The 25,353-nt window shown below is 42.7% G+C and overlaps 5 protein-coding genes across 9 annotated transcripts; 4 read left to right on the top strand and 1 right to left on the bottom strand.

Annotated features, from left to right (window-relative positions):
* The first annotated feature begins 436 nt into the window (after positions 1–436).
* On the top strand, positions 437–5,907 carry LOC127769013 (DNA-directed RNA polymerases II, IV and V subunit 8B-like). 5 transcript variants are annotated; one of them, XM_052294698.1, is made up of 9 exons: positions 437–762; positions 1,285–1,536; positions 1,888–1,986; positions 2,566–2,830; positions 3,395–3,779; positions 3,931–4,018; positions 4,550–4,707; positions 4,901–5,004; positions 5,543–5,907. In XM_052294698.1, the coding sequence occupies exons 6-9, from the start codon at positions 3,946–3,948 to the stop codon at positions 5,652–5,654; spliced, it is 447 nt and encodes a 148-aa protein (XP_052150658.1). In that variant the 5' UTR covers positions 437–762; positions 1,285–1,536; positions 1,888–1,986; positions 2,566–2,830; positions 3,395–3,779; positions 3,931–3,945; the 3' UTR covers positions 5,655–5,907. The 5 variants fall into 5 exon arrangements, with proteins under 5 accessions (XP_052150658.1, XP_052150657.1, XP_052150655.1 ...); XM_052294697.1 differs by having other exon boundaries at positions 438–762; positions 1,901–1,986; positions 3,395–3,740; XM_052294695.1 differs by having other exon boundaries at positions 438–762; positions 3,405–3,740.
* A 1,848-nt stretch (positions 5,908–7,755) lies between these two features.
* LOC127769010 (probable glucan endo-1,3-beta-glucosidase A6) lies at positions 7,756–10,168 on the top strand. Its single transcript, XM_052294689.1, has 2 exons — positions 7,756–9,139; positions 9,972–10,168. Exons 1-2 carry the CDS (start codon positions 7,756–7,758, stop codon positions 10,010–10,012), a joined length of 1,425 nt encoding a protein of 474 aa, XP_052150649.1. The 3' UTR covers positions 10,013–10,168.
* Positions 10,169–10,879: 711 nt separating this feature from the next.
* LOC127769009 (probable acyl-activating enzyme 16, chloroplastic) lies at positions 10,880–19,698 on the top strand. The gene is made up of 18 exons (XM_052294688.1): positions 10,880–11,300; positions 11,835–12,026; positions 12,633–12,747; positions 12,907–12,994; positions 13,750–13,961; positions 14,595–14,713; positions 14,889–15,038; positions 15,432–15,499; positions 15,817–15,922; positions 16,127–16,285; positions 16,421–16,474; positions 16,547–16,627; positions 17,443–17,580; positions 18,036–18,195; positions 18,407–18,486; positions 18,755–18,897; positions 19,239–19,296; positions 19,379–19,698. Exons 1-18 carry the CDS (start codon positions 11,064–11,066, stop codon positions 19,469–19,471), a joined length of 2,253 nt encoding a protein of 750 aa, XP_052150648.1. The 5' UTR covers positions 10,880–11,063; the 3' UTR covers positions 19,472–19,698.
* A 971-nt stretch (positions 19,699–20,669) lies between these two features.
* On the bottom strand, positions 20,670–21,343 carry LOC127766462 (uncharacterized). The gene is made up of 2 exons (XM_052291498.1): positions 21,134–21,343; positions 20,670–21,010 (listed from the first exon to the last, which is right to left on the bottom strand). Exons 1-2 carry the CDS (start codon positions 21,231–21,233, stop codon positions 20,670–20,672), a joined length of 441 nt encoding a protein of 146 aa, XP_052147458.1. The 5' UTR covers positions 21,234–21,343.
* A 617-nt stretch (positions 21,344–21,960) lies between these two features.
* Positions 21,961–25,047, top strand: LOC127768052 (RGG repeats nuclear RNA binding protein C-like). Its single transcript, XM_052293563.1, has 5 exons — positions 21,961–22,210; positions 22,878–23,373; positions 23,467–23,644; positions 23,739–23,945; positions 24,088–25,047. The coding sequence occupies exons 1-5, from the start codon at positions 22,066–22,068 to the stop codon at positions 24,961–24,963; spliced, it is 1,902 nt and encodes a 633-aa protein (XP_052149523.1). The 5' UTR covers positions 21,961–22,065; the 3' UTR covers positions 24,964–25,047.
* The last annotated feature ends 306 nt before the right edge of the window (positions 25,048–25,353 follow it).

Below are 25,353 nucleotides of genomic sequence, written 5' to 3'. Positions count from 1 at the left end.
GAGCAGGTGGAGGAGTGGTGGGGACCGGCGCCGGCGCTGGAGCCGGAGCCAATGCGCAGGCGCGACGGGTGTCGCCGCTGCCGATGCCGCTCCCAGGCTCCTCCTCACAACGCCGAAGCCACGGGATGACGCTGGATGAGATCGATTCGATCTGGTAAAACAGATAAAAGAGACAAGGGTATTTTAGTCAGAATAAAAATTAAAATAGAGCGAAATCATTTCTAGAAAAAAAAAAACCCAAAAGGGCGCTTCAGTGAAGCTCCGTTAGTTTAGAATAACATTTTAATAAGACAAGGGTATTTTAGTCAGAATAAAAATTAAAATAGAGCGAAATCATTTCTAGAAAAAAAAAAAAAAACCAAAAGGGCGCTTTAGTGAAGCTCCATTAGTTTAGAATAACATTTTAATAAATAGTATTCCAGCGAAACCATCCGATTGCGATAGCAAAATCATAAATTTCTCAGCGCCGGCTGCCGCCTAACCCTAACCATCGCCGCTCCGATCCTTCCCTCCCCCGCCGCCGCCACAGACGATTCTGACGGCCCGCCTTCGCGCGCGACGCCGCCGGCGCCCCTCCCCGCCAACTCCCCTCCTCCCCTCATCCAAATCGACTCCGCCGGCACGAAAGCGCCCCTCCTCCTCGACCGCGTTCCGACACTGCCGGTGCCCCCTCGCTCCGACCGCGTTGCGCCGCCGTCGAATCCCGTCTCCATTGTCAAATTGATTGCACACTAATTTTGAAATATGGGAGCACATCAGAAGGTACGGCTAATCCTTGCTATGTCGCCAACCATTTCGATTGACTTTAATTTTTTTTTTTTGTATAACTTCAATTTCGTTTAGTTTGGTATAAATCCTGATTGGATCGCCGCCGCCAACTGAGTACTTCTAACAGAATCAAGCATATTGATGCCTGCAACTGCAATGTTTGTGACTTTTGACATTACTTGCATGCTTGACACTCATCCAGTCAGATGCTATTGTGGCTTTTCTGAATTTTGTGATGGTGAAAGTCCCCATGGAACGTTTAGTACTAGCATTGTGTAGTTTGTATTAATGCTATAGAATGCCTTGCTGCTCATGAGTTGCTTGACAAAATGCCTCTAAAGGTTCTATCTGAAATTCTGAACATGTTAATTTGTGTCTCCCTGTAAGTTTAGATGGCAAATTTATACTGGTTAAATTTCCTACAGGAGTTATTAAAAACTGATATTTCACCAAATATTTTTGGGATTCCATCATGCAACTACTGTTTACATCTATTTATATGAATTTTGTTTCCAGGTTCTCATTATGACAGCGGATGGTACACAGATGCAATCGTAAACCTTCTGTCTATATAGTCAATAAAACAGTTTTACTGGATCCTTGAATTTGCTGTTCTGCAACGTGGAGTGTATATAGCATACTTGAGAATCATTGGTTGTCACTGCATTATAGTTGTACATCATAGATCCCATCAAATATTGGATCAATTGTGACTTGCGAGCACATGTGTGCAGCGTGAGCAGTTGGGCTGCAACTTGCCAGGGCAAGGTTAGTTTTTATTGATAGAACATTGAATTATATTTCTCCCTTTTCGTTGATCGTGATGAGATAGAGCTCAGCTGCTAATTTTGGTAAAATAAACTGCATGGTGATGATATCTTTGAAGCTCAGGCACAAAAATTTCATGATGATATGCTCCACTTAAAAATAGTTTAATTTGGGTTGGAAAATTAGGACATTACAACAATTTCTCCTATTACTTTTACTTGGCTGAATATATATGATGGAATTGCTTAGCGGTTAGTGGTATTTAACCTGAAATTGGTGCCTCGGATGATCACAGTATTTTAACCCGAATCAATTCCAATACTCGGATTTCAGATCATTGCTCAATTTCAGATCATTTGTCAAGGTTGGAATTGCTGCGGGATCATCCGAGGCCTCGACACGACATACCCTCGTCTCATTGCTCAGTTTACAGAGTCAAGTTCCAAGAAGGTATAATGCACATCCTGCGATCAAAGGAATGTCTTTGGTTTTTTAATAAAAATGAGTTTGCAGTGTATCAATGACCCTATATACCTGCTTGTTGGAGTATATTAATTCTATCCAATTGTTAATTATATAGACTGGAAAGAAAGTTCTCTTATGTCAAACGCAAGACTCCTCATCCCTGCTCCCGCAGGCCATTGATCCCGCCTGACAGCAAGGCCTAAGCATCGCTCGATCTACTTTTCTTTTTACCTGTGTATATGTGTTTGTTGCGTTCCAATTTGTTGTTCTTTGATTTGATCAAGAGCAGTTTGTCGATGGTTGATATGTTCCCTAGGGGTTCGTATTATAAATCATGTTGCTTTGTTGATCATGTTTGTATTGATCTGTTTCAGGTAACTACATGGTTGTTTGTCGATTTATTATGTTACCAAATGTAAATTATTGTGCATTGCAAAGAGGGTCATCTTTGTTTTAAACAATCTGCAACTTACATTGCATATGCGATGAGCTGTACTGAAATTCCTGACTGTTTTCTAATGATATCCTATGTGTTTTCTGATGATATTTTGTTTATTCTGATAGATCTTTTTGCTGAGGGAGCACTGGCCCTAGAGCAAAGGATTATGTAGATGTGCGGCGCATGCAGCAGCGCAATGGCAGCAAAAGTTTATCATAATATCCTCAATGATCGATCTGAAAAACAAAGTGTGCTGAAATGGTAGTATAAGATAAGAGCTTGACCATGTAGGATGCACTTGGCAAGCCTTACTGGTTCTCAATTTTCTTCTGGACGGATTTGCACATCCTGATAGCATAATCCAATGCTTCTTTTTCCCCCCTTTTTCAGGTTAATTCCAGTGGCCAGTTTGTAGGAATATCTTACATATTATGCCCTATTGATTTCTAACATATCATGGACTTTTGGAAACAAGATAAATGGAATGGCTTATGAATGCACTTTTCATTCACTCTGAACAAATCGCACTGCAATGACGTACAATTTAAGATATCGGTAATTTAAACATAGCCACTTTTGTAAAAAAAAAAAAACAAATTTATCCCTTTTGGAAATATGTGTTTTATTTGATCAAATAATCACTGTTCATGAAGCAAACAATCAATGTTCTTGTTTTGATGGAAAAGAATATATATTTATACAATGGATTTTTGGAGTACAATTGTTTTTTCAATTGGCACGACAAGCATATATATTGGTTTAAATTTAATTTGTTCGATGTGTAGTATGAATATACTTTAAATGGTTTATATGTCCTATCTTTTTTTATTATACAATGGAAAAAACAAATGCTCTGTGCAGAGCTCAGATGGATTTGATGTACAACATTAATTGAATTAAAGCTCAATTACACATTATAGAAATATATTTTTTTCTAACATGACATTTTTAAAGTTATGTGTAGGCACCACGTCATCCAAACAGCCTTGAGACTTATGTTGCACCGGTTTCGATAGTTGAGGGACCTATTGTGTCTTGTATCTGTTTTTTCGGTTGAAGGACGAAAAAAATCGGATTCGTTGATAAGTTTAGGGATCTCGGATGAACTTATTCCTCCTAAAATTCGCGGGAACTCAGAAGTTGGGCTGGACCTGCTAGCCAAATCCCAATTGGGCCTTGCCTTTTCTGGCTTTATACCCAACCCGAGTAGCACTGCTCCGCCTTCGCCGTCTCGCCGCCGTCCTGCCTGCGATAGCCCTGACCTAGGGCGGACGAACTGACGAAGAATCCCACTCTTCCGGTGAGCTCGCAGCATATACAACCTCCTCCGCTATCTCCGGTTGATATTCAATCCACCCATCTCTGCGAAGTAGTCCGCCTGCTCCGCCGGAGCGAATCGAATTTTCTTTTCCGGTCACTTCGGTAGTAGTGGTTTGTGGGGGGATCGATGGCGTAGGGTTTACACTGACTGATCACTTCCTCTGATGTAGGGACGTCAGGGTGGGATGGCCGAGTTTCTCTTCGAGGACATCTTCACTGTCACCAGGCTCGACCCTGATGGCAAGAAGTTTGACAGAGGTGACTAATCCCTGGATTCTCTTTTTTTCTCACTTTCGGGAGAATGGTTTCAAAACCTTGCGCTGCTTGTTATGTGCGATAAATGCTGTGTTAGATGCTAGGATGCCCCTAAACGATTTTCTTTTTATTTCTTCGATGAATTGATGCACCGCGGTATCGTCACGTAGTTGTTTATCTGGCAATCGAGGAGCTTTGTAATTGTATCTTTGCAGCTCATGATTTAGATATTGTAAGCTTATTTACCTATTGATGCATACCTAACTGAAAAGAAAGAACCACTTCATATTTTTTTCCCCTTTCAAACTTACTATGTTGTCAACCAAATCATGTTCTTGCAGAATCATGTGGTTAATTAAGGTAAAAAAAGGGGTTCTGTACTCTAGGATTGCCGCACCATATCATTTGTATATGCGTTAGCTGATGTTTCAGTCAGTACATGCTGTAAATTATATATGACAACCTTTCCTAGAATGTGTTGCTATTTATTTCAAATATAACTTCATTCTTCTTTGTCCTCTTTTGTGGGTACAGTTTCTCGTATCGAAGCTCGCAGTGACCAGTTCGATATGTACATGCAGTTAGATGTTGCCACAGATGTCTATCCTATGCATCCAGGTGACAGATTTACCATGGTCTTGGTTCCTACTTTGAACTTAGATGGTACCCCAGATAGCGCCTTCTTTACACAGGTGGTTCCCCTTGCTAGTAATTTCATGTACGACACTCAATAGTACAAGTAGGCCTTGAAATTCTGTGTAATATCGAATGCTGCTAGTTATGGATGCATAATTTGTATCCACTGTTGCTTGTAGAATTACAAAAGTGAGGCACATAGATAAAACTCCCGGTAGGCAAGTTAACACTGAAGTATCTCCTTTTCAGGCTGGCAGGAAAACTCTGGCTGACAAATATGAGTATGTCATGCATGGGAAGCTTTATAAGATCTCAGAAGACAAAGACACCTCTGATCAAAATGCTAAAAAAGTGTATGATTTTTTTTCCTTGAGATTACTAATGGTAGTCAGACAACTTATCTATGAATTTCTGTCAATAATGCTAATGCCTTATATTGTTTGCCTGTATGATGTCCAACTTCTTCTTCCTGGTACATATTCTTTTTAGAAATATTTGGCCCTGAGATGCCCTGATTCTCGAGAACAAATAATAAATGGGATTCCATATTATTTGAGCTTGTCAAGTGAGCACCTCAACAACTAGCTTGATGTTCTTTATGGCTTTAGATAAAATGTAACCATGAAGCCTTTGCTGCTAGATATGATGAATCAGGACTGTGGGTCTGCAACAGAGTCCTACAAAGGAAATTCTATAAGATATACCAAACATCAAAGGAACTTGATTTCAGTTTTAATCGATCATGATGAATTTTGTTCAGATATGAATTGCTCGACCTCTTCTTTTTTTGAATTTTATAGTAATTTAAATCCCAACACTTTCCAATATCAGGTGGTCTGAATATTATTAAATGCCATGTTGTCTCATGCTGTAATATTGTTTTACTTCCAGGGAGATGTATGCATCATTTGGTGGCCTCCTAGTGATGCTTAAGGGTGATCCCTCCAGTGCTGCGAATTTTGAGCTGGACCAGAGGCTGTTCCTACTTATGCGCAAGGTGTAGAATTGTCAAATTTTTAGGAGAAAATTTATCGACAAATGTATAGGTAGTCCCTTACTTAAATAAATGGGTGAACTACATAATATCCTAATGTTGATGGGCCTTTGTGTGGGTCTGTGGATTTAACCTTACTTCTTGGTGCCTATCGTTAACGCTGTTCTGATCTGCGGGTGATGGAATTTTATTTGTTGTTTGGAAGCTTATCCTAAGTAAATCGGATCAAACTCAGTGGCGTTTGCCTGGGCTTCCATTTCTAGGTTTTGCGTGCTGCATTTGTACAGAATTATCAGGTGATTGTTGCATGGATCTGTATGATTGGATATCAGATTGTGTGAACCTCCATAAGAAAGGTCGATTTTACATGGTATTTTTGCCGGGTCGGCCAAAAAATCGACCAACCGAATTGTATTAATAAGAGAGAAAAAAGAGCCAGGTACATACGACATTATACTGTCGCAGGGCATAGGCCCCCCCCCCCCCCCCCCCACACCAAAAGAAAAAAGAACTCCTAGGGATCAAGGAACCCAGGAGGGAAAAAAAACTCCCACACACTACTCTCTATGCTTAAACACACCAGCTTCCCTCCAAATCAGCACTTCATCTCTAATGGCTCTGTAAACTTGCGCTGCAGTGCAATCTTTGTGTTCAAAGATTCTCAAGTTGCGCTCTTTCCATAACATCCAGCAGACCAACATACATAGGGTGTCAAAGGCCGGCCTGTAGCTTGGCTGAAACAGTTGCCGCACTTGTCGCCACCATTCCGTCAAGTGTTCCCCTTCATCCCCCGGCAAGGAAAAGGAGACTCCGAGCCAGCTCCTTAACATTGTCCACACTCTGTTTGTGAATTGACAGTCCACTAACAAGTGTTGACAGCTCTCTTCCTCATTGTTGCACAAAGCGCAGCTGTCACCGTGCGGCCACCCTCTTTTCTGAAGGTTGTCTGCTGTTAGGCATCGCCCTTTCATTGCCAGCCACATGAAGAACTTTACACGGGAAGGAGCTCTCGTTTGCCAAATCAGCTCGGCGCTGCTTGAGCGCGTGCGGGAAACAAAGAACATGTCATATGCCGAAGCTGCCGAGTAGAGACCATTGATTTTACATGGTAGTTCAGTACAAATGTTGCTTTTTGCTCTCTGGTTCGAAATTTTCTTCTGCTCTCTTCTGTAGTTGTGTTTCTTGCTCTGGTTTAATTTTCAGCAACTGCAGTACTGTTGCCCCAGAGGAGTTGAAGCGGGAGAAATATAACTAGCATGTGTCTCTCATCAAAATGAACTAAATCTATCGTTCTTTCTCATCTATCCATCACATTGTTATGAAAGAAAAATATAACTAGTAGTGTTTTGAACCATGAGACCGCAAGTTGTGCTATGCTGTGCCCGCAAGTTGTGCTATGCTGTTCCCTTTTGAGATTGTTAACCCCTAAGGTTGAGCTCATTAGTCGCACTAACTCAAGAAGATGCATCATGTGCATTATTAATCTTCTGGTAGTATTATAATGCTTCTGCTGTGATTGTTTTAAGGTTTGCAATTGTTTTTCTTCGTTGCTGTTCTTCACCTAATCACGTTTCCTGTCTGCTACATCTCCTAAGACAATGAGTAGTAAAAAAGAACTGGAAGTTTTAATTAATCAGGTTGCTGATAACGTGAGGTCAACTGTCCTCAACGTTCATCGAAACATGAGTCGCATCGATTCTGATTTCTGAAACCTGATCCAAACATCCAATGGACGAAACAGTGGTTTTCTCCTGCCTTGATCGCCGTTGAGATCGGATCGATAGGTTAATACTAATATAAGCATTTTTTTTTTTACTTCGATATAGCTTTTGAGATGCTACTTTTACTAACAATATCTATAAAGTTAAGATGCTTTGAATAAGAAAAGTTGCATATTATGATAGTTTGTTTAATGATAAATCTAGTAATATTAATTTAAATGATTGATCTTTTTAATTTTTAGGCTATTAATAGTTAAAGTGACTTAGTATTATTTTAAAAGTGCTTATATTTTGGGTCCGAAGAGTAATCAATTCATAAACAAGTGCGTAATCCCGCTCTGCCACTGACACTGTGTTACTAAACTGAGTTGCTCCGCTAGAGCTCAGCCATGGCGATGGCATCATCCCGCCTCCCGCTCCAACTCCTCCTCGTCGTCGGCGCCGCCGCGTCGGAGACCGCGCACTTCCTGGGTGTCAACTATGGCAGGCTGGGCGATGACCTCCCGCCTCCGCACCGAGCCCTCGAGCTCGCCCGCTCGGCGGGCGCCGCGGCCGTCCGCTTCTACGACTCCAACGCCACCTTCCTCTCCCCGGCCGCCGCCTCCGGCCTCGTGTTCGTCCCGGGGGTCCCCAACGAGCTCATCCCCTCGCTCGCCGCCTCCCGCCGCGCCGCCGACGAGTGGGTCGCCGCCACGCTCCTCCCCTTCCGCCGCAACCGCCGCCTCCGCTACCTCTTCGTCGGCAACGAGGTCCTCTCCGACCCCACCACCAAGTCCCGCTGGTTCCAGCTCGTCCCGGCCATGGCCAACCTCGAGCGCGCGCTCCGCCGCCACGGCATGCGCCGCGTCAAGGTGAGCACGACGCTCGGCATGGACGCCCTCGACGGCCAGAACGTGTTCCCGCCGTCCGCCGGGGTGTTCCGCCCCGACATCGCCGACGCCGTCGTGCGTCCGCTCCTCGCCTTCCTCGAGCGCACCGACTCCTACCTCTTCGTCGACGCGTACACCTACTTCACCTGGTCGGCGAACCACACCATCGTGCCGCTCCACTACGCGCTGCTCGAGCCATCGCCATCGCCGTCGCCGGCGTACCAGTACCACGACCCCGGCACGGGTCTCTCCTACACCAACCTCCTCGACCACATGCTCGACGCGGTGGTCGCCGCCATGTGCCGCGCAGGCCACTGCGGCGTCAGGCTGGCGCTGGCCGAGACCGGGTGGCCCAACGCCGGCGACCTCGACCAGTTCGGCGCCAACGCGCGGAACGCGGCCACGTACAACCGCAACATGGCGCGGCACCTGGCGTCCGGCGCCGGCACGCCGCGGCGGCCGGGGATGCGCATGCCGGCGTTCGTGTTCGCGCTGTTCAACGAGGACCTCAAGACGGGGCCCGCCACGGAGCGGCACTGGGGCCTGTTCCACCCCAACGGCAGCGCGGTGTACGAGGTCGACCTGACGGGTCGCCGCCCGCCGGCGTCGTACCCGCCGCTGCCGCCGCCGGCGACGAACGACGCGCCGTACCCGGGGAAGCTGTGGTGCGTGGTCGGGGCAGCGGCGGCGAACGAGACGGCGGTGAGGGAGCAGATGGAGGCGGCGTGCGCCGACGAGGCCGCGCTGTGCGCCCCCGTGCGCGCCGGCGGCGAGTGCTACCTGCCGAACACGGTGGCGGCGCACGCGAGCTACGTGTTCAGCGCGCACTGGAACAAGTTCAGCAAGGTGTACGGCGGCTGGTGCTACTTCGCCGGCCTCGCCATGGAGACCACCACCGATCCAAGTGAGTTTTGCTACCGCTCCCGTACTTCGTCTTCTTTTTCTTTGGCGGCAACGTGCCTCTTCTTTTCTTTTTAAAGTTTTTAGGCTACTTTCAGAGGCAGGGGTTAGGTCATCTCCCGTTACGTAGAATGGAACTATTTATTAGTGCACAATTAATTGTGTATTAGCTAAAGTAAATTTTAAAAATAAATTAATATGGTTTTTAAAATAATTTTTCTAATTTTTTTAACAAACAATAGACTGTTTAGCGGTTCGAGAAAAAATAAGAGAATAGAAGTTGGGGATAGGTTAAAAAAACACACCTTTGTTTGGGGACAAGGACAATAGGAGTGTACTAACAAATTGCAATGTATCTATGGTGTGTTTAGTTACACATCAAAATTGGAAATTTGATTAAAATTGAAAGTTTGAAGAAAAAAGTTGTAAATTTATGTGTGTAGAAAAGTTTTGATGTGATAGAAAAGTTGAAAGTTTGAAGAAAAAATTGAGAACTAAACCCGGGCTATAAACAAGTTTCATCTTGCATGCTTTTTTGGCCTTTTTTTTAAGACAAAGAGGACAAAGTCCTCCCCCTTTTCATTAGAGAAACGACCACAAGAGTATGGCAAGTTCTGTTACAGAAATTTAAAACGAAAATAATATTGCAGAGACTGGAGTACTCCAGTTTTTAAGATAGACTGTAGCCGCCTCAATGCTCACTGGACAGTGAAGATGCCATCCCACCAGAGATACTCCATATGTTTTACTCCAGTGTACACTGGCTTGCTTGGATCAGTGAAATGAGCTGCCCTTTTAACTCTTGAAAGTTGAAACGGTGAAATTTTTCTCTCCAGGTCATGGATCATGCAAATTTCCCAGCGTTACTCCAAGCTAATGAAGAGTGTCCGCGCTTTCATCCTAGACAGATGCTGCAATTGTAATCATGGAGCGTTATGAAATAAGCATATGGGACCATGACCATAAATTGGATTCCATATTGTACTGTAGTATAATCAGTTTGTAACAGAACTATCACAACTCACACGGGAGAGAGTTGCTTGCCAATTGAGGCCTTTGATTGAAATATTGAAATTTCACATGAAAAAAGACACCACAATGCTGCAGAAATAAGCACTGCAGGGTTTGTTTTCTTCCACTTCTCTCGCAGGCTGTTGAATAATCTTTTCATGCGTTTTCTTGGCTGGCACTGGTAGTATGTACTGTACTCAAGTTCATGCTTTCAACGAAAAACAACCAAAACCCCACAAAAACTCAAGGTTTCGACTTTCGACGCAGAATGAAAGTATATTCAAAGTGAAATTTCAAAGTCGATAATTTAATTTTTCAAAAGTAAATTTGCTGAAGACCGTCGTGCCACTAGTGTTTAGAATCCACTGTCCAATAAAAAAGGTGAACCCTGAAGTAAAGCGAGCTTAGTTTAACTAGTTAGGTTCATTGTGGTGGAACCTGTCTATCCGGTTTAAGTTTTATAATTGACATGAGTGTTCGTATTTACACATAATTATTTTTTCATTGATAGGTGATACGTGTCAGTGGTAATTTTATCAACTTTAAGATATACCGATCTAATTTTTAGATGTTTTTAGGAGCAGAGTATATATAATGCGTGTGTATATTCATGAGGGAGAGCGTGCGCTTGTTGTACAGTATACTATCAGTGGCGCAAAAGATCCGGATCACATTGAAAGGCTCACGAGCCCCACGCCTCGATCCGTCCATACAGCGACGAAGTCCACGAGGCCCGAGACCAGACAACCCACCTCACCTCACCTCTCCACCCATCTCGGCGTCGTCGTCGTCATCTCCGCCGCTCCACCAATCCCCCTTCCGCTAGTGTGCTACACGTCACTGCTGCTCCCCTCCACCCCAACCCCACCACGTCAGTGGAGACCCCCCCGATCGCCGCCACCTCGCCGCGCCCGGCGATGCTCGCCTCCTCCGCCTCCGGCCAAATGGCGGCGCTCTGCTCCCCCTCGCCGACGCTCCCCACCGCCTCCCTCCTCCTCCTGCGTCGCCGCCGCCTCCGCCTCCTCCACCCACCGCCTTCCGCCGCCGCGCTGCTGCTCCTCCTCCCCGCCCGCCGCCGGGGCCGCCACCACCACCGCCGAGGTGGGGTCCTCCGGTGCGACGCCGCCGCGGCGTCCCCCTCCGCGGGTTCCACGGTCAGTCACTCTCACTCACTCACTCACTCACTGCCTACAACCAGGCACGTCCGCTTGGTGTTCGTCCCGTTTACTACTAGCGGTAGTGTGTCATCTCGTTGCCTCGTTCAGGTTCTAACCTGCTCGTAGCGCATCCGTGAGCGTGATGAATCCAAACGGGCTGTGCTTACTCCGCTGCTATTTCCTTGTGATTCTCGAATGGGTAGAGATTGCGCAAACGCCGCACGATTTATGGCGATCCAGGTGGCGCACCTCGCTAATAATTTGCTAGGTACCCCAGCGGCTGCGGCTCGTCCCCAAGCTCTCAGTCACGAATTCATTTCTAGGATCGTGGCTTCAAAAAGCAAGCAGTAGATTGTGTTTAGCTTTTGCAGGAGCCGTTTTTTTTGCTGGTTGTTTTACTTGGAATTGCTTTGGATTTTGACATTATGAGTATACGTGTGAAATTGTGTCTTCAGTATTGTGCAACAGACAATAATTTTCATATGACGCTTACAACGTTTTCACCAAAACTTTCATATGTCTGCATCGCAGCTAGAAAACCCAGTTCGCAGAAAGTGCTCACCATTACTTGAGAGTGCTCTATTACCTGGTGGAAATGGTTTGACTACGCATGATTGGATGGCAGTTCCAGACATTTGGAGGACAGCAGCAGAAAAATATGCTGACCGTGTAGCTTTGGTAGATCCTTACCATGAACCTCCTTCAGAATTGACTTATAAGCAGGTACATCTTTGAACTTTACTAACGATATTGTTTATATCTGATGATCTAGACAATTCTTCCAAAATAGAAACACCAAGTAGACAATTGTACTATATGGTACTCTTTTCTTACTGCATAGTTACCTGAAAACTTTTGCAGTAAACTGTAACTCTACATGTGCGCTTTCCAAAGAAAGAACTAAGCCTTTATGGTTGACAACTGATAAGAACAAAGGGTCAGCTAAAGTTATCTGCATTCTACATCCATATTCCAGTTGGCAATCCTTTAACAGCCTCATCATATTTTTTCGCTTATACTTATTATAGGCGAAACAACTTATTAGATTAAAAAATAATTTTTGGGCTAAACTTTTATATACGTGTTCTTAGTGATTTAAAAGCAAACGCTGCAAAAAAAAAAAAACTATGGTAACAAAAACCTCAAAATCAACTGTAAAATTAAGTTATAAAATTCAAAATTTCGCTTATGCTTATAAGCTGAAGGCTAAATGATGGGGTTGTATATTCCTTCTTTTAATTATCCGTGTGTGTGTCTGTCAGTTAATGCACTAGTATCATATGCCATTTCACATTTGAGTTTGACATGTTAATTATTGTCTTTAATCAGCTTGAACAAGAAATATTGGATTTTTCTCAAGGTCTAAGGGCCATTGGAGTTGCTCCAGATGAAAAGATAGCCCTTTTTGCTGATAACTCATGCCGATGGCTAGTTGCAGATCAAGGTAATCACCTTTTTGTTTCACAGATATCTGCCTGTTAAATGTGCGCGTATAATCTATGATGCCAGGTTTCTTGATGAGTTGCTTTGACTGAGGTTCGAATACATTATTAGCTATGTAGTTATGTTCATAAGTTTTATTTCACTGAGACATGGAATGCAGGAATCATGGCTACTGGTGCTATAAATGTTGTTAGAGGAACAAGATCTTCTGATGAAGAATTATTTCAAATATACACTCATTCAGAAAGGTGAGTTTTCTCAATTCCTTTTCAAGTATGAATTCAAGACCATTTGATCTAGGTGAACATTAGATAACCAAAATTACGCAAAAACATTAAATGATGCTCTAGGTATTTATCCCTTCCAACCAGATAGCCTTGTGAATCCACTGTTGATTGTGGTACTAATTGCAGAAACCAAATTGATTAATTAGTTTCTGTTTGTAACTGCTGAGCTCGGCACCTTCCGGAATCCAGTACTTGGCATTTTGAAGCCAATCAATCCTTTGGAAGTGCCTTTTGAGTCGTTCAATTAATTCTGTTCAATGGAATGTTGACTTGTTGAGGCATGAATTGAGGGAGGCGTTGACTGTTAAATATTAGGGTATGGGGACACGGCTAGGCGCCCGTATGGGTGATTGGGCGCAAGCTTGATGCTCCTTGCTATCTAGAGGTAGAATTAGAGCTGGATGCCTGGATTGATTAATACACTTTTCTTGGTACAAATTACTCAAATTGGCAACCTTTTAGATTCAACCTGTTTCAGCATTTGAAAATAACAGGGCAGATTTCATTTTGACATGTTCATTGGGCTAAAATACATTTATCATGGTACTTATGCATACATTATAAATCTAGGTATTGTGTGGACCTTTTTATAATCAATATGAATCGTTCGATGATAGTAGTACCATGAGTGTCTTGTGCTTCTGCAATTTAATTTTCATTACACTTTCACGTTTTTACTTTCCATATTATGATATTGTTATTTTTCCCTATCACAGCATTGCACTTGTTGTGGACAGTCCTCAATTCTTTAACCGGCTTGCAGAATCTTTTATTTCGAGGATTAACGCAAGATTTATTGTGCTACTTTGGGGTGAGAAATCATGCCTAAACAGTGAAGTTGTGAATGGAATACCACTTTATGACTTCAAGGATATCACTCAACTCGGACGAGAAAGCCGTAATACATTGCGTCACTCTCATGAACAAGGTATTGTTTAATGTGATCCAATTTAACATGTATAACGAGAATAAATTTACTGACTGACAGTGACAATGTACACAGGTGGTTTCTTAAAAGTTGTTGGTACTTTACTTGTTCAAACATAAATTTCTTCATTGCTGGCGGATGCAGAAACTTATTGGTTTACCAATTAAACATCCAGTACTAGTAAACAATTAATAGATCTGCCAGTATAGTAATATTGACTACCTGTTCTGCATATTCTGGCTGAATGTTTTCTTGTTTGTTTAGTTATATTCAGAGCTTGCAATTTAAGCTATTTGCACCCAGCCACCCACCCCTCCTTTTCCAACAGTGTCTCTTGGCTCTTGGGGCTCTGTTTTTTTTTTTTTTTTAAAGATGAGCACTTGCACTTCTTGGGACAATAGTCATTAACCTAAAACTCTCGCTCAACTTTAATCTTGTGGAAAGTTCTTCCTTTTTACAATGATAATGACATTTCATGCAGTTGTGCTATTATGCTTTACAAGTGCAATTTTGGCTATGCTACATGTTCAACATTCTCAAACATTCAACCTACACCCCAGAAACAGTTCCTTTGATGTTGTCTTGTCAGAACTCTGTGTTATAGTCATAATTTGTTTTATTCTTTTCCTATAGGTCAGCAGGTCGTCTTTGAAACTATTACTCCAGATGATGTTGCTACACTAATATATACCAGTGGAACGAGTGGAACACCAAAAGGAGTGATGCTTACCCACCGAAACCTCTTGCATCAGGTTGAAAGAGCAGTAATATTGATTTTCTTATATGAAAGTAATATTGCAATTTAAACTGCACTTTGCTAAATAACCTCTACTTTGTCTCCTCTTGATGTGATTTCTTATTATGCGAACACCTGAACTCCTGTTCCTCTTCTATCCAAGTAAAGTTTTATGCAATTATGTTTTGCAGATTAAAAATTTGTGGGATTTTGTACCAGCAGTACCTGGTGATAGGTTCCTAAGCATGCTTCCACCATGGCATGCGTATGAGCGTGCTAGCGAGTACTTCATCTTCACTTATGGAATTCAACAAGTTTACACGACTGTCAAGTACCTGAAGGTAACATTTTGGTATGCATAATCATAAATAAGCTTATTATAGTTAGTTGCATAAAGGGCCTTATGATGTCACTAAGGAGCTATTGTGACCATAATTACATTCATAAATGCTGTAGTTTTCTTTAGCAGCTTACTGACGGATAACAACTTTGAGTTTGATATAGTATAAGCATGTAACAATCTGCAGGACTCCAGACCATCTAAGTAGTAATCTTTAGGCAAACCCAAGTATCATAATGGATATGATAGGATTACTTTCGCTTGCCGTATTCTCCTTTCTGGTCACTAGTTTTATTTTCCATTAGTTCCGAAGATGCCAAAGTTGCTTAGTCAATTTCGACTTATCTCTTTTTGCGTCAAAAAAAAATTCGACTTATCTTCTATTTATTGATAGGAAGATTTGCAACGATACCAACCTCAATACATAGTATCAGTTCCACTGGTCTATGAGACTCTCTACAGGTTAGTTCTTTTATTACAATGCTGAACTGCTTCCATATAGTATTCTACATGAATTTGCATTAGAGATGTAACATTATTTCAGCTCACTGATACCCTCAATGTGGCTCCATGCCAAGCACTCCCTGTATAATCTAAGTTCTATTGCCAAATGTTTGTGTTGAATGGCTGTAAGCTCTAACTAATTTTATAGGAAGCACCCAGTCAGTGTAGGCAATGTTCTTCTTTGTTCTTGATGCAGGCATTTTCTTGCGAAATTGTAATGCTTAATGATTGCTTTTTCAATCTATTTTCTGATGTTTCTTCTTCACTTTGTAAAGCTCAATTCAGAGACAGATATCTTCCAGTTCAACTGCTCGGAAATTTGTTGCTCTTGCACTTATTAAGATAAGTTTGCTATATATGGAGGCAAAGAGGATATACGAGGTCTGGACCCTGAGCTGACACAAGCTACTTCATTTTCTTTGCTGCAATTATAATAGTCAAAGATGTTATCTTCCCTTTGTCTCATATATGATGACCTTTTGATCTAGAAATTCCTATCCCATGAATTCTATTTGTAGGTGTAGCATGATTCTTTACCACTAATATCCAAATTTCTTCTTATTTTTCTCCTCTTCCATTGGAAAGGGAACAGTCCTATCGAACAATCCCGTCAAACCATCCTTTATTGTGTATATGGTCAATTGGCTATCTGCAAGAATTGTTGCTGCACTTCTGTGGCCTTTGCATAATCTGGCAAAGACGTTAGTCTACAAGAAAATCCATTCTGCAATTGGGATTTCAAAGGTACTTTACTTAACACCATGTGCCTGTTTCTGTGTTACCTTGATAATCCTTGTTCGAGTCTTGAGTGTGAAAGGAGTTTCCTTAACACCAATGCTGATTACAGATATATTCGGTGAATTCTGTGGTAACTTGCAGGCTGGCATTAGTGGTGGTGGAAGTCTCCCGATGCATGTTGACAAATTTTTTGAGGTAGATGTCTATCATTTAATAAACTTATTTTGTTAAATATTCATTGGCTTCATTAATAATTTGGTCTTCCAGGCCGTCGGTGTCAAAGTGCAAAATGGCTATGGTCTAACAGAGACATCCCCTGTTGTAGCTGCTAGACGGCCATTCTGTAACGTAAGAGCTCCCCGCCCCCCGCCCCCCCTCTCTGCCCCACGCACAAACTCGGAATTATGCTGGTTAGATATTATTTGTGTGCATTGTTAGCATTTTCAAACACAGGTTTTGTCATGAAAAGAATATATTCGATATTGTATTGCCACTGCGTACATGCTTATTCCTGTGAAAACAACCAGAATAAAGAAGTTCATAACCTTTTATAGGAAACTCCATCTTGGATATGTGGTGTGTTTAGAAAAAGGAAAAGAAAAGTAACAGTTTTGTGTATTAGAAAGCATATTCTTCTGAGGCCATTTTTTTCTTAAACAGTAAATCCGGATATTTTTCATATTCTGTTGCAAATTTACTCACCATAAGTGGAAACAAATTCTTGCCAGAGGGCATTTTTGCTTCAGCAATAAACGATGATATTATTAGAAGCCTGCCCTTGGCAGATTTACCCATTATCAAATGTTTTTATCTTACTGCACCAGTAAGCTTTCATCTGGAAGCATACATGGCCTGTGAAATGCATAAAAGGCCTGTGGAATGCATGAAGAAGGGCCAACTTTTGTGGTAGTGTATATTCAATTTTAGGGGAAAATAATGGAGAAATGATATTTTTGTGCTTTATGAACGTTTTTGTCTGATGTGAACTGCATCTGGATGGCGTCTTGAAAACAATCGTCATACTTCTCATTAGTCTGTCAACATACTGTGAGATTATAGCTCCTATTGTATTCCTGGCATATTTGCATGGATTTGATTATTCATACTATTTCCTGTGTAAAGCCTTTGATAACACTAAATATGTAGTTCTTGTCACATTGCAGGTTCTTGGCACAGTTGGCCACCCAGTAAAGCACACGGAAATCAAGGTTGTGGATATGGAGACTGGTGAGGTTCTTCCAGATGGTTCAAAGGGGGTTGTGAAAGTCAGAGGACCCCAAGTGATGAAGGGATATTACAAGGTTCAATTTTCTCAGTTTACTGATACCATTAAGCTTTTAACTATAAATTAAGTTTGAGCAGTAAACATGTTTGGGTCAAGACGAACACAATATTGGGCTGAAATGAACATCAGATTATATATCTTGGTAAGACGTAATGCTGTAGGTACATCATAGTTGTAGCACTGACTAGTTCATATTGGACATAGTTTAGCAACCTGATATATCTTCCATAAAATATTTGACAAAAGGTCAGGCTTGTGGTATTCTGGAAATACCTTTTCTCATAAAAGAGTCACTAAGCTAGTATGAGATGGTGTTGACGGATATCACCCAAACCAAAATGAAGAGTGAGAACCCAATTAGTTCAATCTTATAATCTATGTCAAGGCACCATGCTCAATGAAGTTATGCCATTTGAGTATTCAACTTTATTAGGAATTCCATATTATCGCCTAAAATTTCTGTTATCACAGAATCCGTCAGCTACAAATAAAGTTTTGGATCAAGAAGGTTGGTTTGACACAGGGGATATTGGTTGGATTGCACCTCACTGTCCAACAGGGCCAAGTCGGAAGTGTGGAGGGATGCTTGTTCTTGAAGGGCGTGCAAAAGATACAATAGTTCTCACAACAGGTTAAAGATTGTAATTGGTTTCTGCTTTTCACAATGTAACCTTATGTATTTTCTAAAATATTTTATTGTTTTTATTGTTGATTATGAATATATGGTACTGTGATGTACCACTATTAAACTTAATTTATGTGCGGTTGGAAATCATATATGGATCTTCTTGCCCTTGAATATTTAATTAGAGCTGATTGCTCTTGAATGTTCTGATTTGCAGGTGAAAATGTTGAACCTGCTGAGATTGAGGAAGCAGCCAGCAGGAGTGACTTGATTAATCAGATAGTTGTTGTTGGCCAGGTATGAGATGATCTAAAGAATAGAGATACATATGTATTGTCGTTATTATTACATCTGTCACTTTAGGCTCCTTTATGTGGGTAAATATTTGTTCTTCAATCGGTAAGGAAATATAATTTGTAGAATCACTGGGTCACCATTATTTGAAACTTGTAACCTTGACCACCTTAATTGTTGTCTATGATGGAATTTTATTTGAAGATTGAGTGATGAAAAATATTAGTGCACCAGCAAAATCATGAACTTTATGTGTTTGTTCTTTGCATAGGACAAGCGGCGAATTGGTGCTCTTATCGTTCCCAACTATGATGAAGTTCTAGCAACAGCTAAAAGGAAGTCCATTCTTGATGGGAATAACGAACTAGCCAAAGATAAGGTTTTGAACTTGCTATATGATGAGCTGAGAACTTGGTAAGAGTTGCTTATGCTATTTTTACTTTTCTCTCCTGTTTGTTATGAGCTCTGATTTCTCTTGCCTAATATACTAGAGAGTTTTAGTTGATTTTACGATGGGCCAGAATCATACTGGACTTAAATCTCTCAGTTGACAGACAGAAAGAAATTTTTAAAAAGAAAAGGAGAGAGAGTAGGATTATGGAAATTGCTGTTGATATGCGGGTATTGAAACCTTAGATACTTAGACAGGGGTTTGAGGGATGGTAGCATGGCATAGTCAAGAGGGGGAATGCTTGTAATTTTGAGTTGCCAATTAACTTAAGAGCTGTGTTGAATATTTTGTTGATAAATGCCAGGATGGTGGATTGTTCCTTCCAAATTGGCCCGATTCTAATTGTCGATGAACCATTTACGGTAAGTTTTCACCTAGTACTGGTAATTTGTTAGTTCTCTTCATGCTAGCAAGTTTGACAAAAAAAAATTTTCTTGTATTCAGGTGGATAATGGTTTGCTAACACCCACTTTGAAATTACGGAGGGACAAAGTGACTGCCAAATATCATAGAGAGATTGATGCGTTGTACAAGTGATGTGGAGTGAGCATGAGTACATACAGACAGTAGTTTGCATTTTCTTTGCCTTGGAAGACATCTCTTGAGTAGACAGTAGCTAGAACATACAATAATGCAACCATTTTAAAATTTTTTTGGAGTGAAATGGAATAAGGTTGCTGATTCAGTATGTATAAGCATTATTTCTCCTCCATATCGATGTGATCTCACCACAATATATGCATCGGGAGGGACAATTTGTGGACGATGCACTGTGTTACTGTGACTGAATTTCGTAGAACCGAATTTACTACACCAGTTGTGCTATCATCCTGAGTATCATCCATCTTAAGCACCAAAGGCATTGAGCAACATCACAAGCTGATTGACACTGTTCACCTTGTCGCAACAAACAGAATCGTGCTATACATACGACCCTATCGTCCGACTTCTGTCCGACCCGCCTCATCAGCCAATCACTGCATTCCATATAAGTCTGCTTCTTTCCATGTGGGCCAGGGCGAGCAGCAGCTGAGTGTTGGTCGTACATACAAGTCGTATGTATAGCAATTTCCCAACAAATACCAAACGCCCATGGAGGAGTTGATATGTATGCTGGGAAGTCGTCCTAAAACCTGGTCGTACGATCTATCTATGCAGAGAATATAGGGGCCTATGATAAATAAAGTCACAAAATTATAGAGATTTGATTTTGATTAATATAAAACTGCAGACTTCCCTGTCGTTCTAAGCACTCTGCACGTTGAAAATTAAACATGCGGACATATGAAGCCTTGCTCACTGCTTCTCTGTCGACAAATATAATTAAGGGGCTAGAGGTGTTCGAACCCGCCGTAGTTTCCCTCAAAAAATATAAGGGGCTAGCAGCATCTAAAGATCAGTTTCATCCCTTCCTGACATCAGAGTAGCTATAGCTTTATATGCTTGTATATTTTATTGTCCCTCTTCGTAATATTTCCATAACGTTTTGTAATATTAGACAAAGTTCATTGGGCTGCATCTACACTATCAGATTTTAAGGAACAATTAATAGGTGTTTTCTATAATTTTTTAAAAGGAATTAGAACAGCATAATAATCTTATAGTTTGATTGATTTGCATTACCAAATGCATCTTTTCCAGAAAAAAAAGAAAAGTCTATACAGTATTATACTGATCGTGTTGAATTTACAAAGATGCATGAAATTAACCACTAGTAGTATAATATTTTGGATCATCAGACGGTAGTGGGCGCGGTCACGACGGCGTAGAAGAAGGCAACCAAGCCCGCCGCGACGACCGCCTTGACCATCTCACCGACCACCGTAAGGCAAGGAGACCGGCGGCCACCTCCTGCCGCCGCCGCCGCCGGCGGAGCACCACCGTCGACGTCGTCGTTGGACGCCGCCGCTGCCTGTTGGTTGCCGCTGCTCATCTGCGCGGCCTTCCCCGCCGGCTCCGATCCCCTCGCTGCCTCGGCGTTAGCACAAGGCTCGTCGGCGGCGGTGCTGGCCACCACCACCTCGCCGTCGCCGTCGTCCGCCGCCGCGTTCTTCTTCTTGTTCTTCTTTCGCTTTGCTGCAATTAACAATTAATTACGCGCGCGTCACCTATCTAGCTGATCGATCCAGCTAAATATGGAGTAGTAGTATATAGCAACACAGAGCAATAAGGAATAAATAAATATTCAGAAATAATCACATTTGGACTCGGCGGCGCCGACGGTGCCGGGGACGTGGCCGGGGTCGTCGACGGTGAGGAGGTCCCACATGTTGACGGCCGCCGTCACGCCGTGATTCATGTCGATCGATTCGTCTCCTGATCAAACGATCAACTTCGTTTCACGGTTTCACGAACGCAACTCAGCTGTCAGATCAATCGATTCGATGATATAACGATGTGTTTGCTAGCTAGCTAGGCAACTTGTTTCGATCGATTCGAATCGATCCAGATCGATATATACGTAAGCAACTAATATGCATGGCCAGACCGAGTTAGTTTTACGTACGAAACTATACAGAAACTTGCTGTGTCTTAAGATCCTAATCGAAACCGTGAACAAATGTTGCGCTACTGGTACGAGTAGTAAGTAGTACGGATCAGATTACTCCAAATATGTGTACACTTACGTACACGTATTCAAACAAGGAAATAATCAGATCCGGGGTTTGCAAGGAAAGAGTCAAACCCCTTCTTCCTTTTCTCAAAACCGAATCAAAACACGACTAAAATTTAACTTCGTAACCTGGAGATTATTATGGCTTTGCTTAATTAATTGCACACTGATTACACTGTAACCAACCAACCAACGAGCAAATTAACGGGGCAACGTTTTCTACGCAGCACAATTAACTCAACTTAAGCAAAAGCCGGATCCGATCCGATCACGAGCAAAGGAGGAGGAATCAACGGCGGATTCGGCGTCCTAGTCGAGCTCGAATACAACGGCCCACGAGCGGCCGCGTCGCGCGCCTCCCCCTATATAAGGGGCGCCACCCCCCTCACGCCGCCCAAGGTGCAACGAAGCAACCAACGAAGCGATCGATTCGAGAGTCGATTCGAGAGAGAGAGATTTGGGAGTCGCCGCACGTCGCGAGGGTTTAGGGCCCCCCAAACCCTAGCAGCCGCGAGCGATGTCCAACCCCTTCGACCTCCTCGGCGAGGCCGACGGCGAGTCCGGCGAGGCCGCCGTCGCCATCCTCGTCGGCAAGAAGAAGGCCGAGGCCGATGCCTTCGCCGCCGCCAACCCACAGCCCACGAAGAAGGGCGCCAAAGATGGTATGGTTTCTTTTCTTTTTTCTCAATCCTCTTTTAATCTGGGATTTATCTAATCTATATACACGGCATCTGGTTTTGGTTCTGGATTAAGGCAATCTGGGATTTATTATCTAATCTATATACACGTCGGTGTTTGAGATGAAGTTTGTGTCTAGTTCTAATCTAGATTCGTGGGGGTTTGAATTTTGTGTGTAGTTCCAATCTATATTCGTTTGGGGGTTTGTAGGTACGAGATTTGTTGATACAATAATTAAAGGTGCTCACTTTTGAGGGTTTATTATTGATTGCCTGGGTAGATTGGGTTTATTGATCGACTGAGTAAATTGTCCGCTTTGATTCATCTGGTGTTCTGGATCGATAGTCTACAATTTGAACTGATAATTTAATATTTAATATGCATGTTTCCTGCTCCTGAACTGGCTTAAATACACTATCGCTTGCCTCTCATTGGTTATGTACAATGTTGTATTGATTTCCACGAGCATTTTATACATTGTAACTCCGTTGATTCAATTGCCCTTCTGGTTATGATTATTTATTATACATCACCAATTGATTGACTAATTAGCTTTTGATCATATTATGATTAATCAAATGCCCTGCTGCCTGCAGTTTTGTGTCCAACACGATTTGGATCTGACATTGCATTGTTCTTGTTTGTTTTCAGTGAAGGGGAAGAATAACGGCCAAGAGAATGGCAGTGGAGGTCGGAATTACGATTATGATTATTACAACCGTGGCTATTCCAACAACAATGGTGGTTATCAAAATTACAATTACAATGGTAATAATAGCCATGGTTATCAAAACTACAATTACAATGGTAATGGCCAAGGCCATTACAATGGTGGATATCAGCCTATCCACCAGGGGAACGGCCAGTATCAAAACAATGGGAATTATCACGGGGACTATGGATATGATGGTCAGTATGCAGAGAATTACAATAATGGTCAGAGGCAAGTGTACAATGGGGGTCAGTACAGGAAGAAGAATCTGCAGTACAGGCCTAAAGAGAAACAGTTGTCTGAAACTGCTTCTGTTTGTTCTGCCGAGAACAAATCTGAAGATAAGTTGGACTCAGCCAGTGAAACAGGAAAGAAGGAATCTGTTGCAGGGGATGCTGTTGCCAAGCCTGTTTCTGGACCAGAAGAGTCTACAGGGTATGTTGCATACTTTGTTTTGTTATTTTGAAATAAATTGCCTTTGGTGATTCCTGGAGCCAACCTAATCCTGTAATCCTGTACTATTTCCAGGGATGTTGCGCAAGACAATTCGAAGAAGGATGGAGGTGACCCTGAAAAGAAGAAGGTGCGCAACACTCTTAGCGGTTCCGCTAAGAGGAAGTTGAAGAAGAAGCATGATTCTAAGGTTTCCGGAAAGACTGAGAAAGAAGCAGAGAAGGCAGAGGTTCTTAAGGAAGAAGAGAGAAAGGTTGGTCTCTATATTTTACTTCACTTGTCATAAATGAGGTTCACCGTTAAGTGTTCAAACCCTTGATCGTTACTGACTAATTACTTTGAAATAGGACATGACCCTTGAAGAATATGAGAAAGTGCTTGAAGAGAAAAGGAAGGCTTTGGAGGACTCGAAATCTGAAGGGAGGAAGGTCACTGCTGAAGTGTTTGAGGGCATGCAACTATTGGAGAAAAAGAAGCTTGATGATGAAAATGCTAGCAAGAAGGCTGAAAATGAGCAGCGCAAAGAGCCAGCAAAGCAAGTCAAAGCTCCTAAGGTAACAGAATCTTCTTTACAACAACATTAGAATTAGAATTTAATTTATGCATTTGCAATTAATCCTGAATTAAGGAAAGAGACATTTTAGAATAATGTGATCTAACAAAAGTCCGTAACCTCTTTTTTCCTTAACTTTGCAGGCTATAAACCTCAATGACTTGTTAAAGCCTGCTGATGGACAAGCGTACCGCCCTCGTCCTCCACCTAGGCGTGTGCAGGAAGATGGCTTTTCACAAGGGTACTACAATGGTGGTGGTGGCCCTGGCCGTGGCAATGGTGGTTTCAGGCAAAACAGCCGTGACCACAGCGCTGAACCACATGGCAACGCTAGGGGCAACGGTGGCTACCAAGAGCGCCGTGATATTGGTTACAACGGTGGCTACCAAGGGCGTGGCAATGGTGGATATCAGCAGCGTGGTTACAACGGCAACAACAATGGTGGATATCAGCAGCGTGGTTACAATGGCAACAACAATGGTCGATTCCAGCAAGAGCGCGCGGTTAACTCTGGCAATGGTGGATACAGGCAGGGCGGCTACAGAGGTGATGGTGGCTACCAGCAGGGCCGAGGCTACTCCGGCAATGGCAATGGTGGCTACCAGCAGGGCCAAGGCTACTCTGGCAATGGTGGTTACCAGCAGGGCCGAGGCTACTCCAACAATGGTGGCTACCGGCGTGGTGGTAACCAAGGCAACGGCAGGAACGAGAGCGACTCTATTCTCTCTCCTGCCCACTTCCCTGCGCTGACAGGGACCATCCCTGCGACGCCAGAGAAGGTGCAGTCCCAGTCCCAGGCCTCCTCGTCTCCAGCTCCAGCTCAAGCTCAGCCTCAGGCTCAGACCCTGTCATCGTCCTCGTCCTCAGGCGCAGCTCCGGCTCCTGCCCAAGCCAAGTCACAGGCTCCTCCTCCGGCTCCTGCTCAAGCCAAGTCCCAGGCTCCTGCCCAAGTCAAGTCCCAAGCCAAGGCTCCAGCTCCAGCTGCAAGAACCAAGGCTCCGTCCAAGGCTCAGGCCTAATTCTTTTTTTTCTTTTTGAGAGTTTTTTGAGAGAGGATTTGAGGAAGATCGGAGGAAAGTTTTTGTACCGGATTTTGCATGCTTTTCGGCGTTAATTCTCTCATTTTTTGTACTAGAATTTTGTGCTGCAATGTTTTGCCTTCTCATATCGTCTCAAAATATTACCTCATGTAAAGTTATAACGCATAGCGGTAAAACAGACGAAGTTAGATTTTCAAACATAAAAACAGAGGGAGATAAAAAAAATACGATAGAAAAGGTGGAGAAAAATTACTTAGTCGGATTTTGGAACTCAAAACTCAAAAAAAAAAAAGGGAAGAGGAAGAAGATAAGTCGTAAATTTCACTTTGATTTTGGAACTCAAAAAATAAAAGGATGAAGAAGATAATA

The sequence above is a fragment of the Oryza glaberrima genome, chromosome 3 (genome assembly GCF_000147395.1).
Source record: "Oryza glaberrima chromosome 3, OglaRS2, whole genome shotgun sequence".
NCBI lineage: Eukaryota > Viridiplantae > Streptophyta > Magnoliopsida > Poales > Poaceae > Oryza > Oryza glaberrima.
This window is presented reverse-complemented; position numbering and strand designations above follow the sequence as displayed.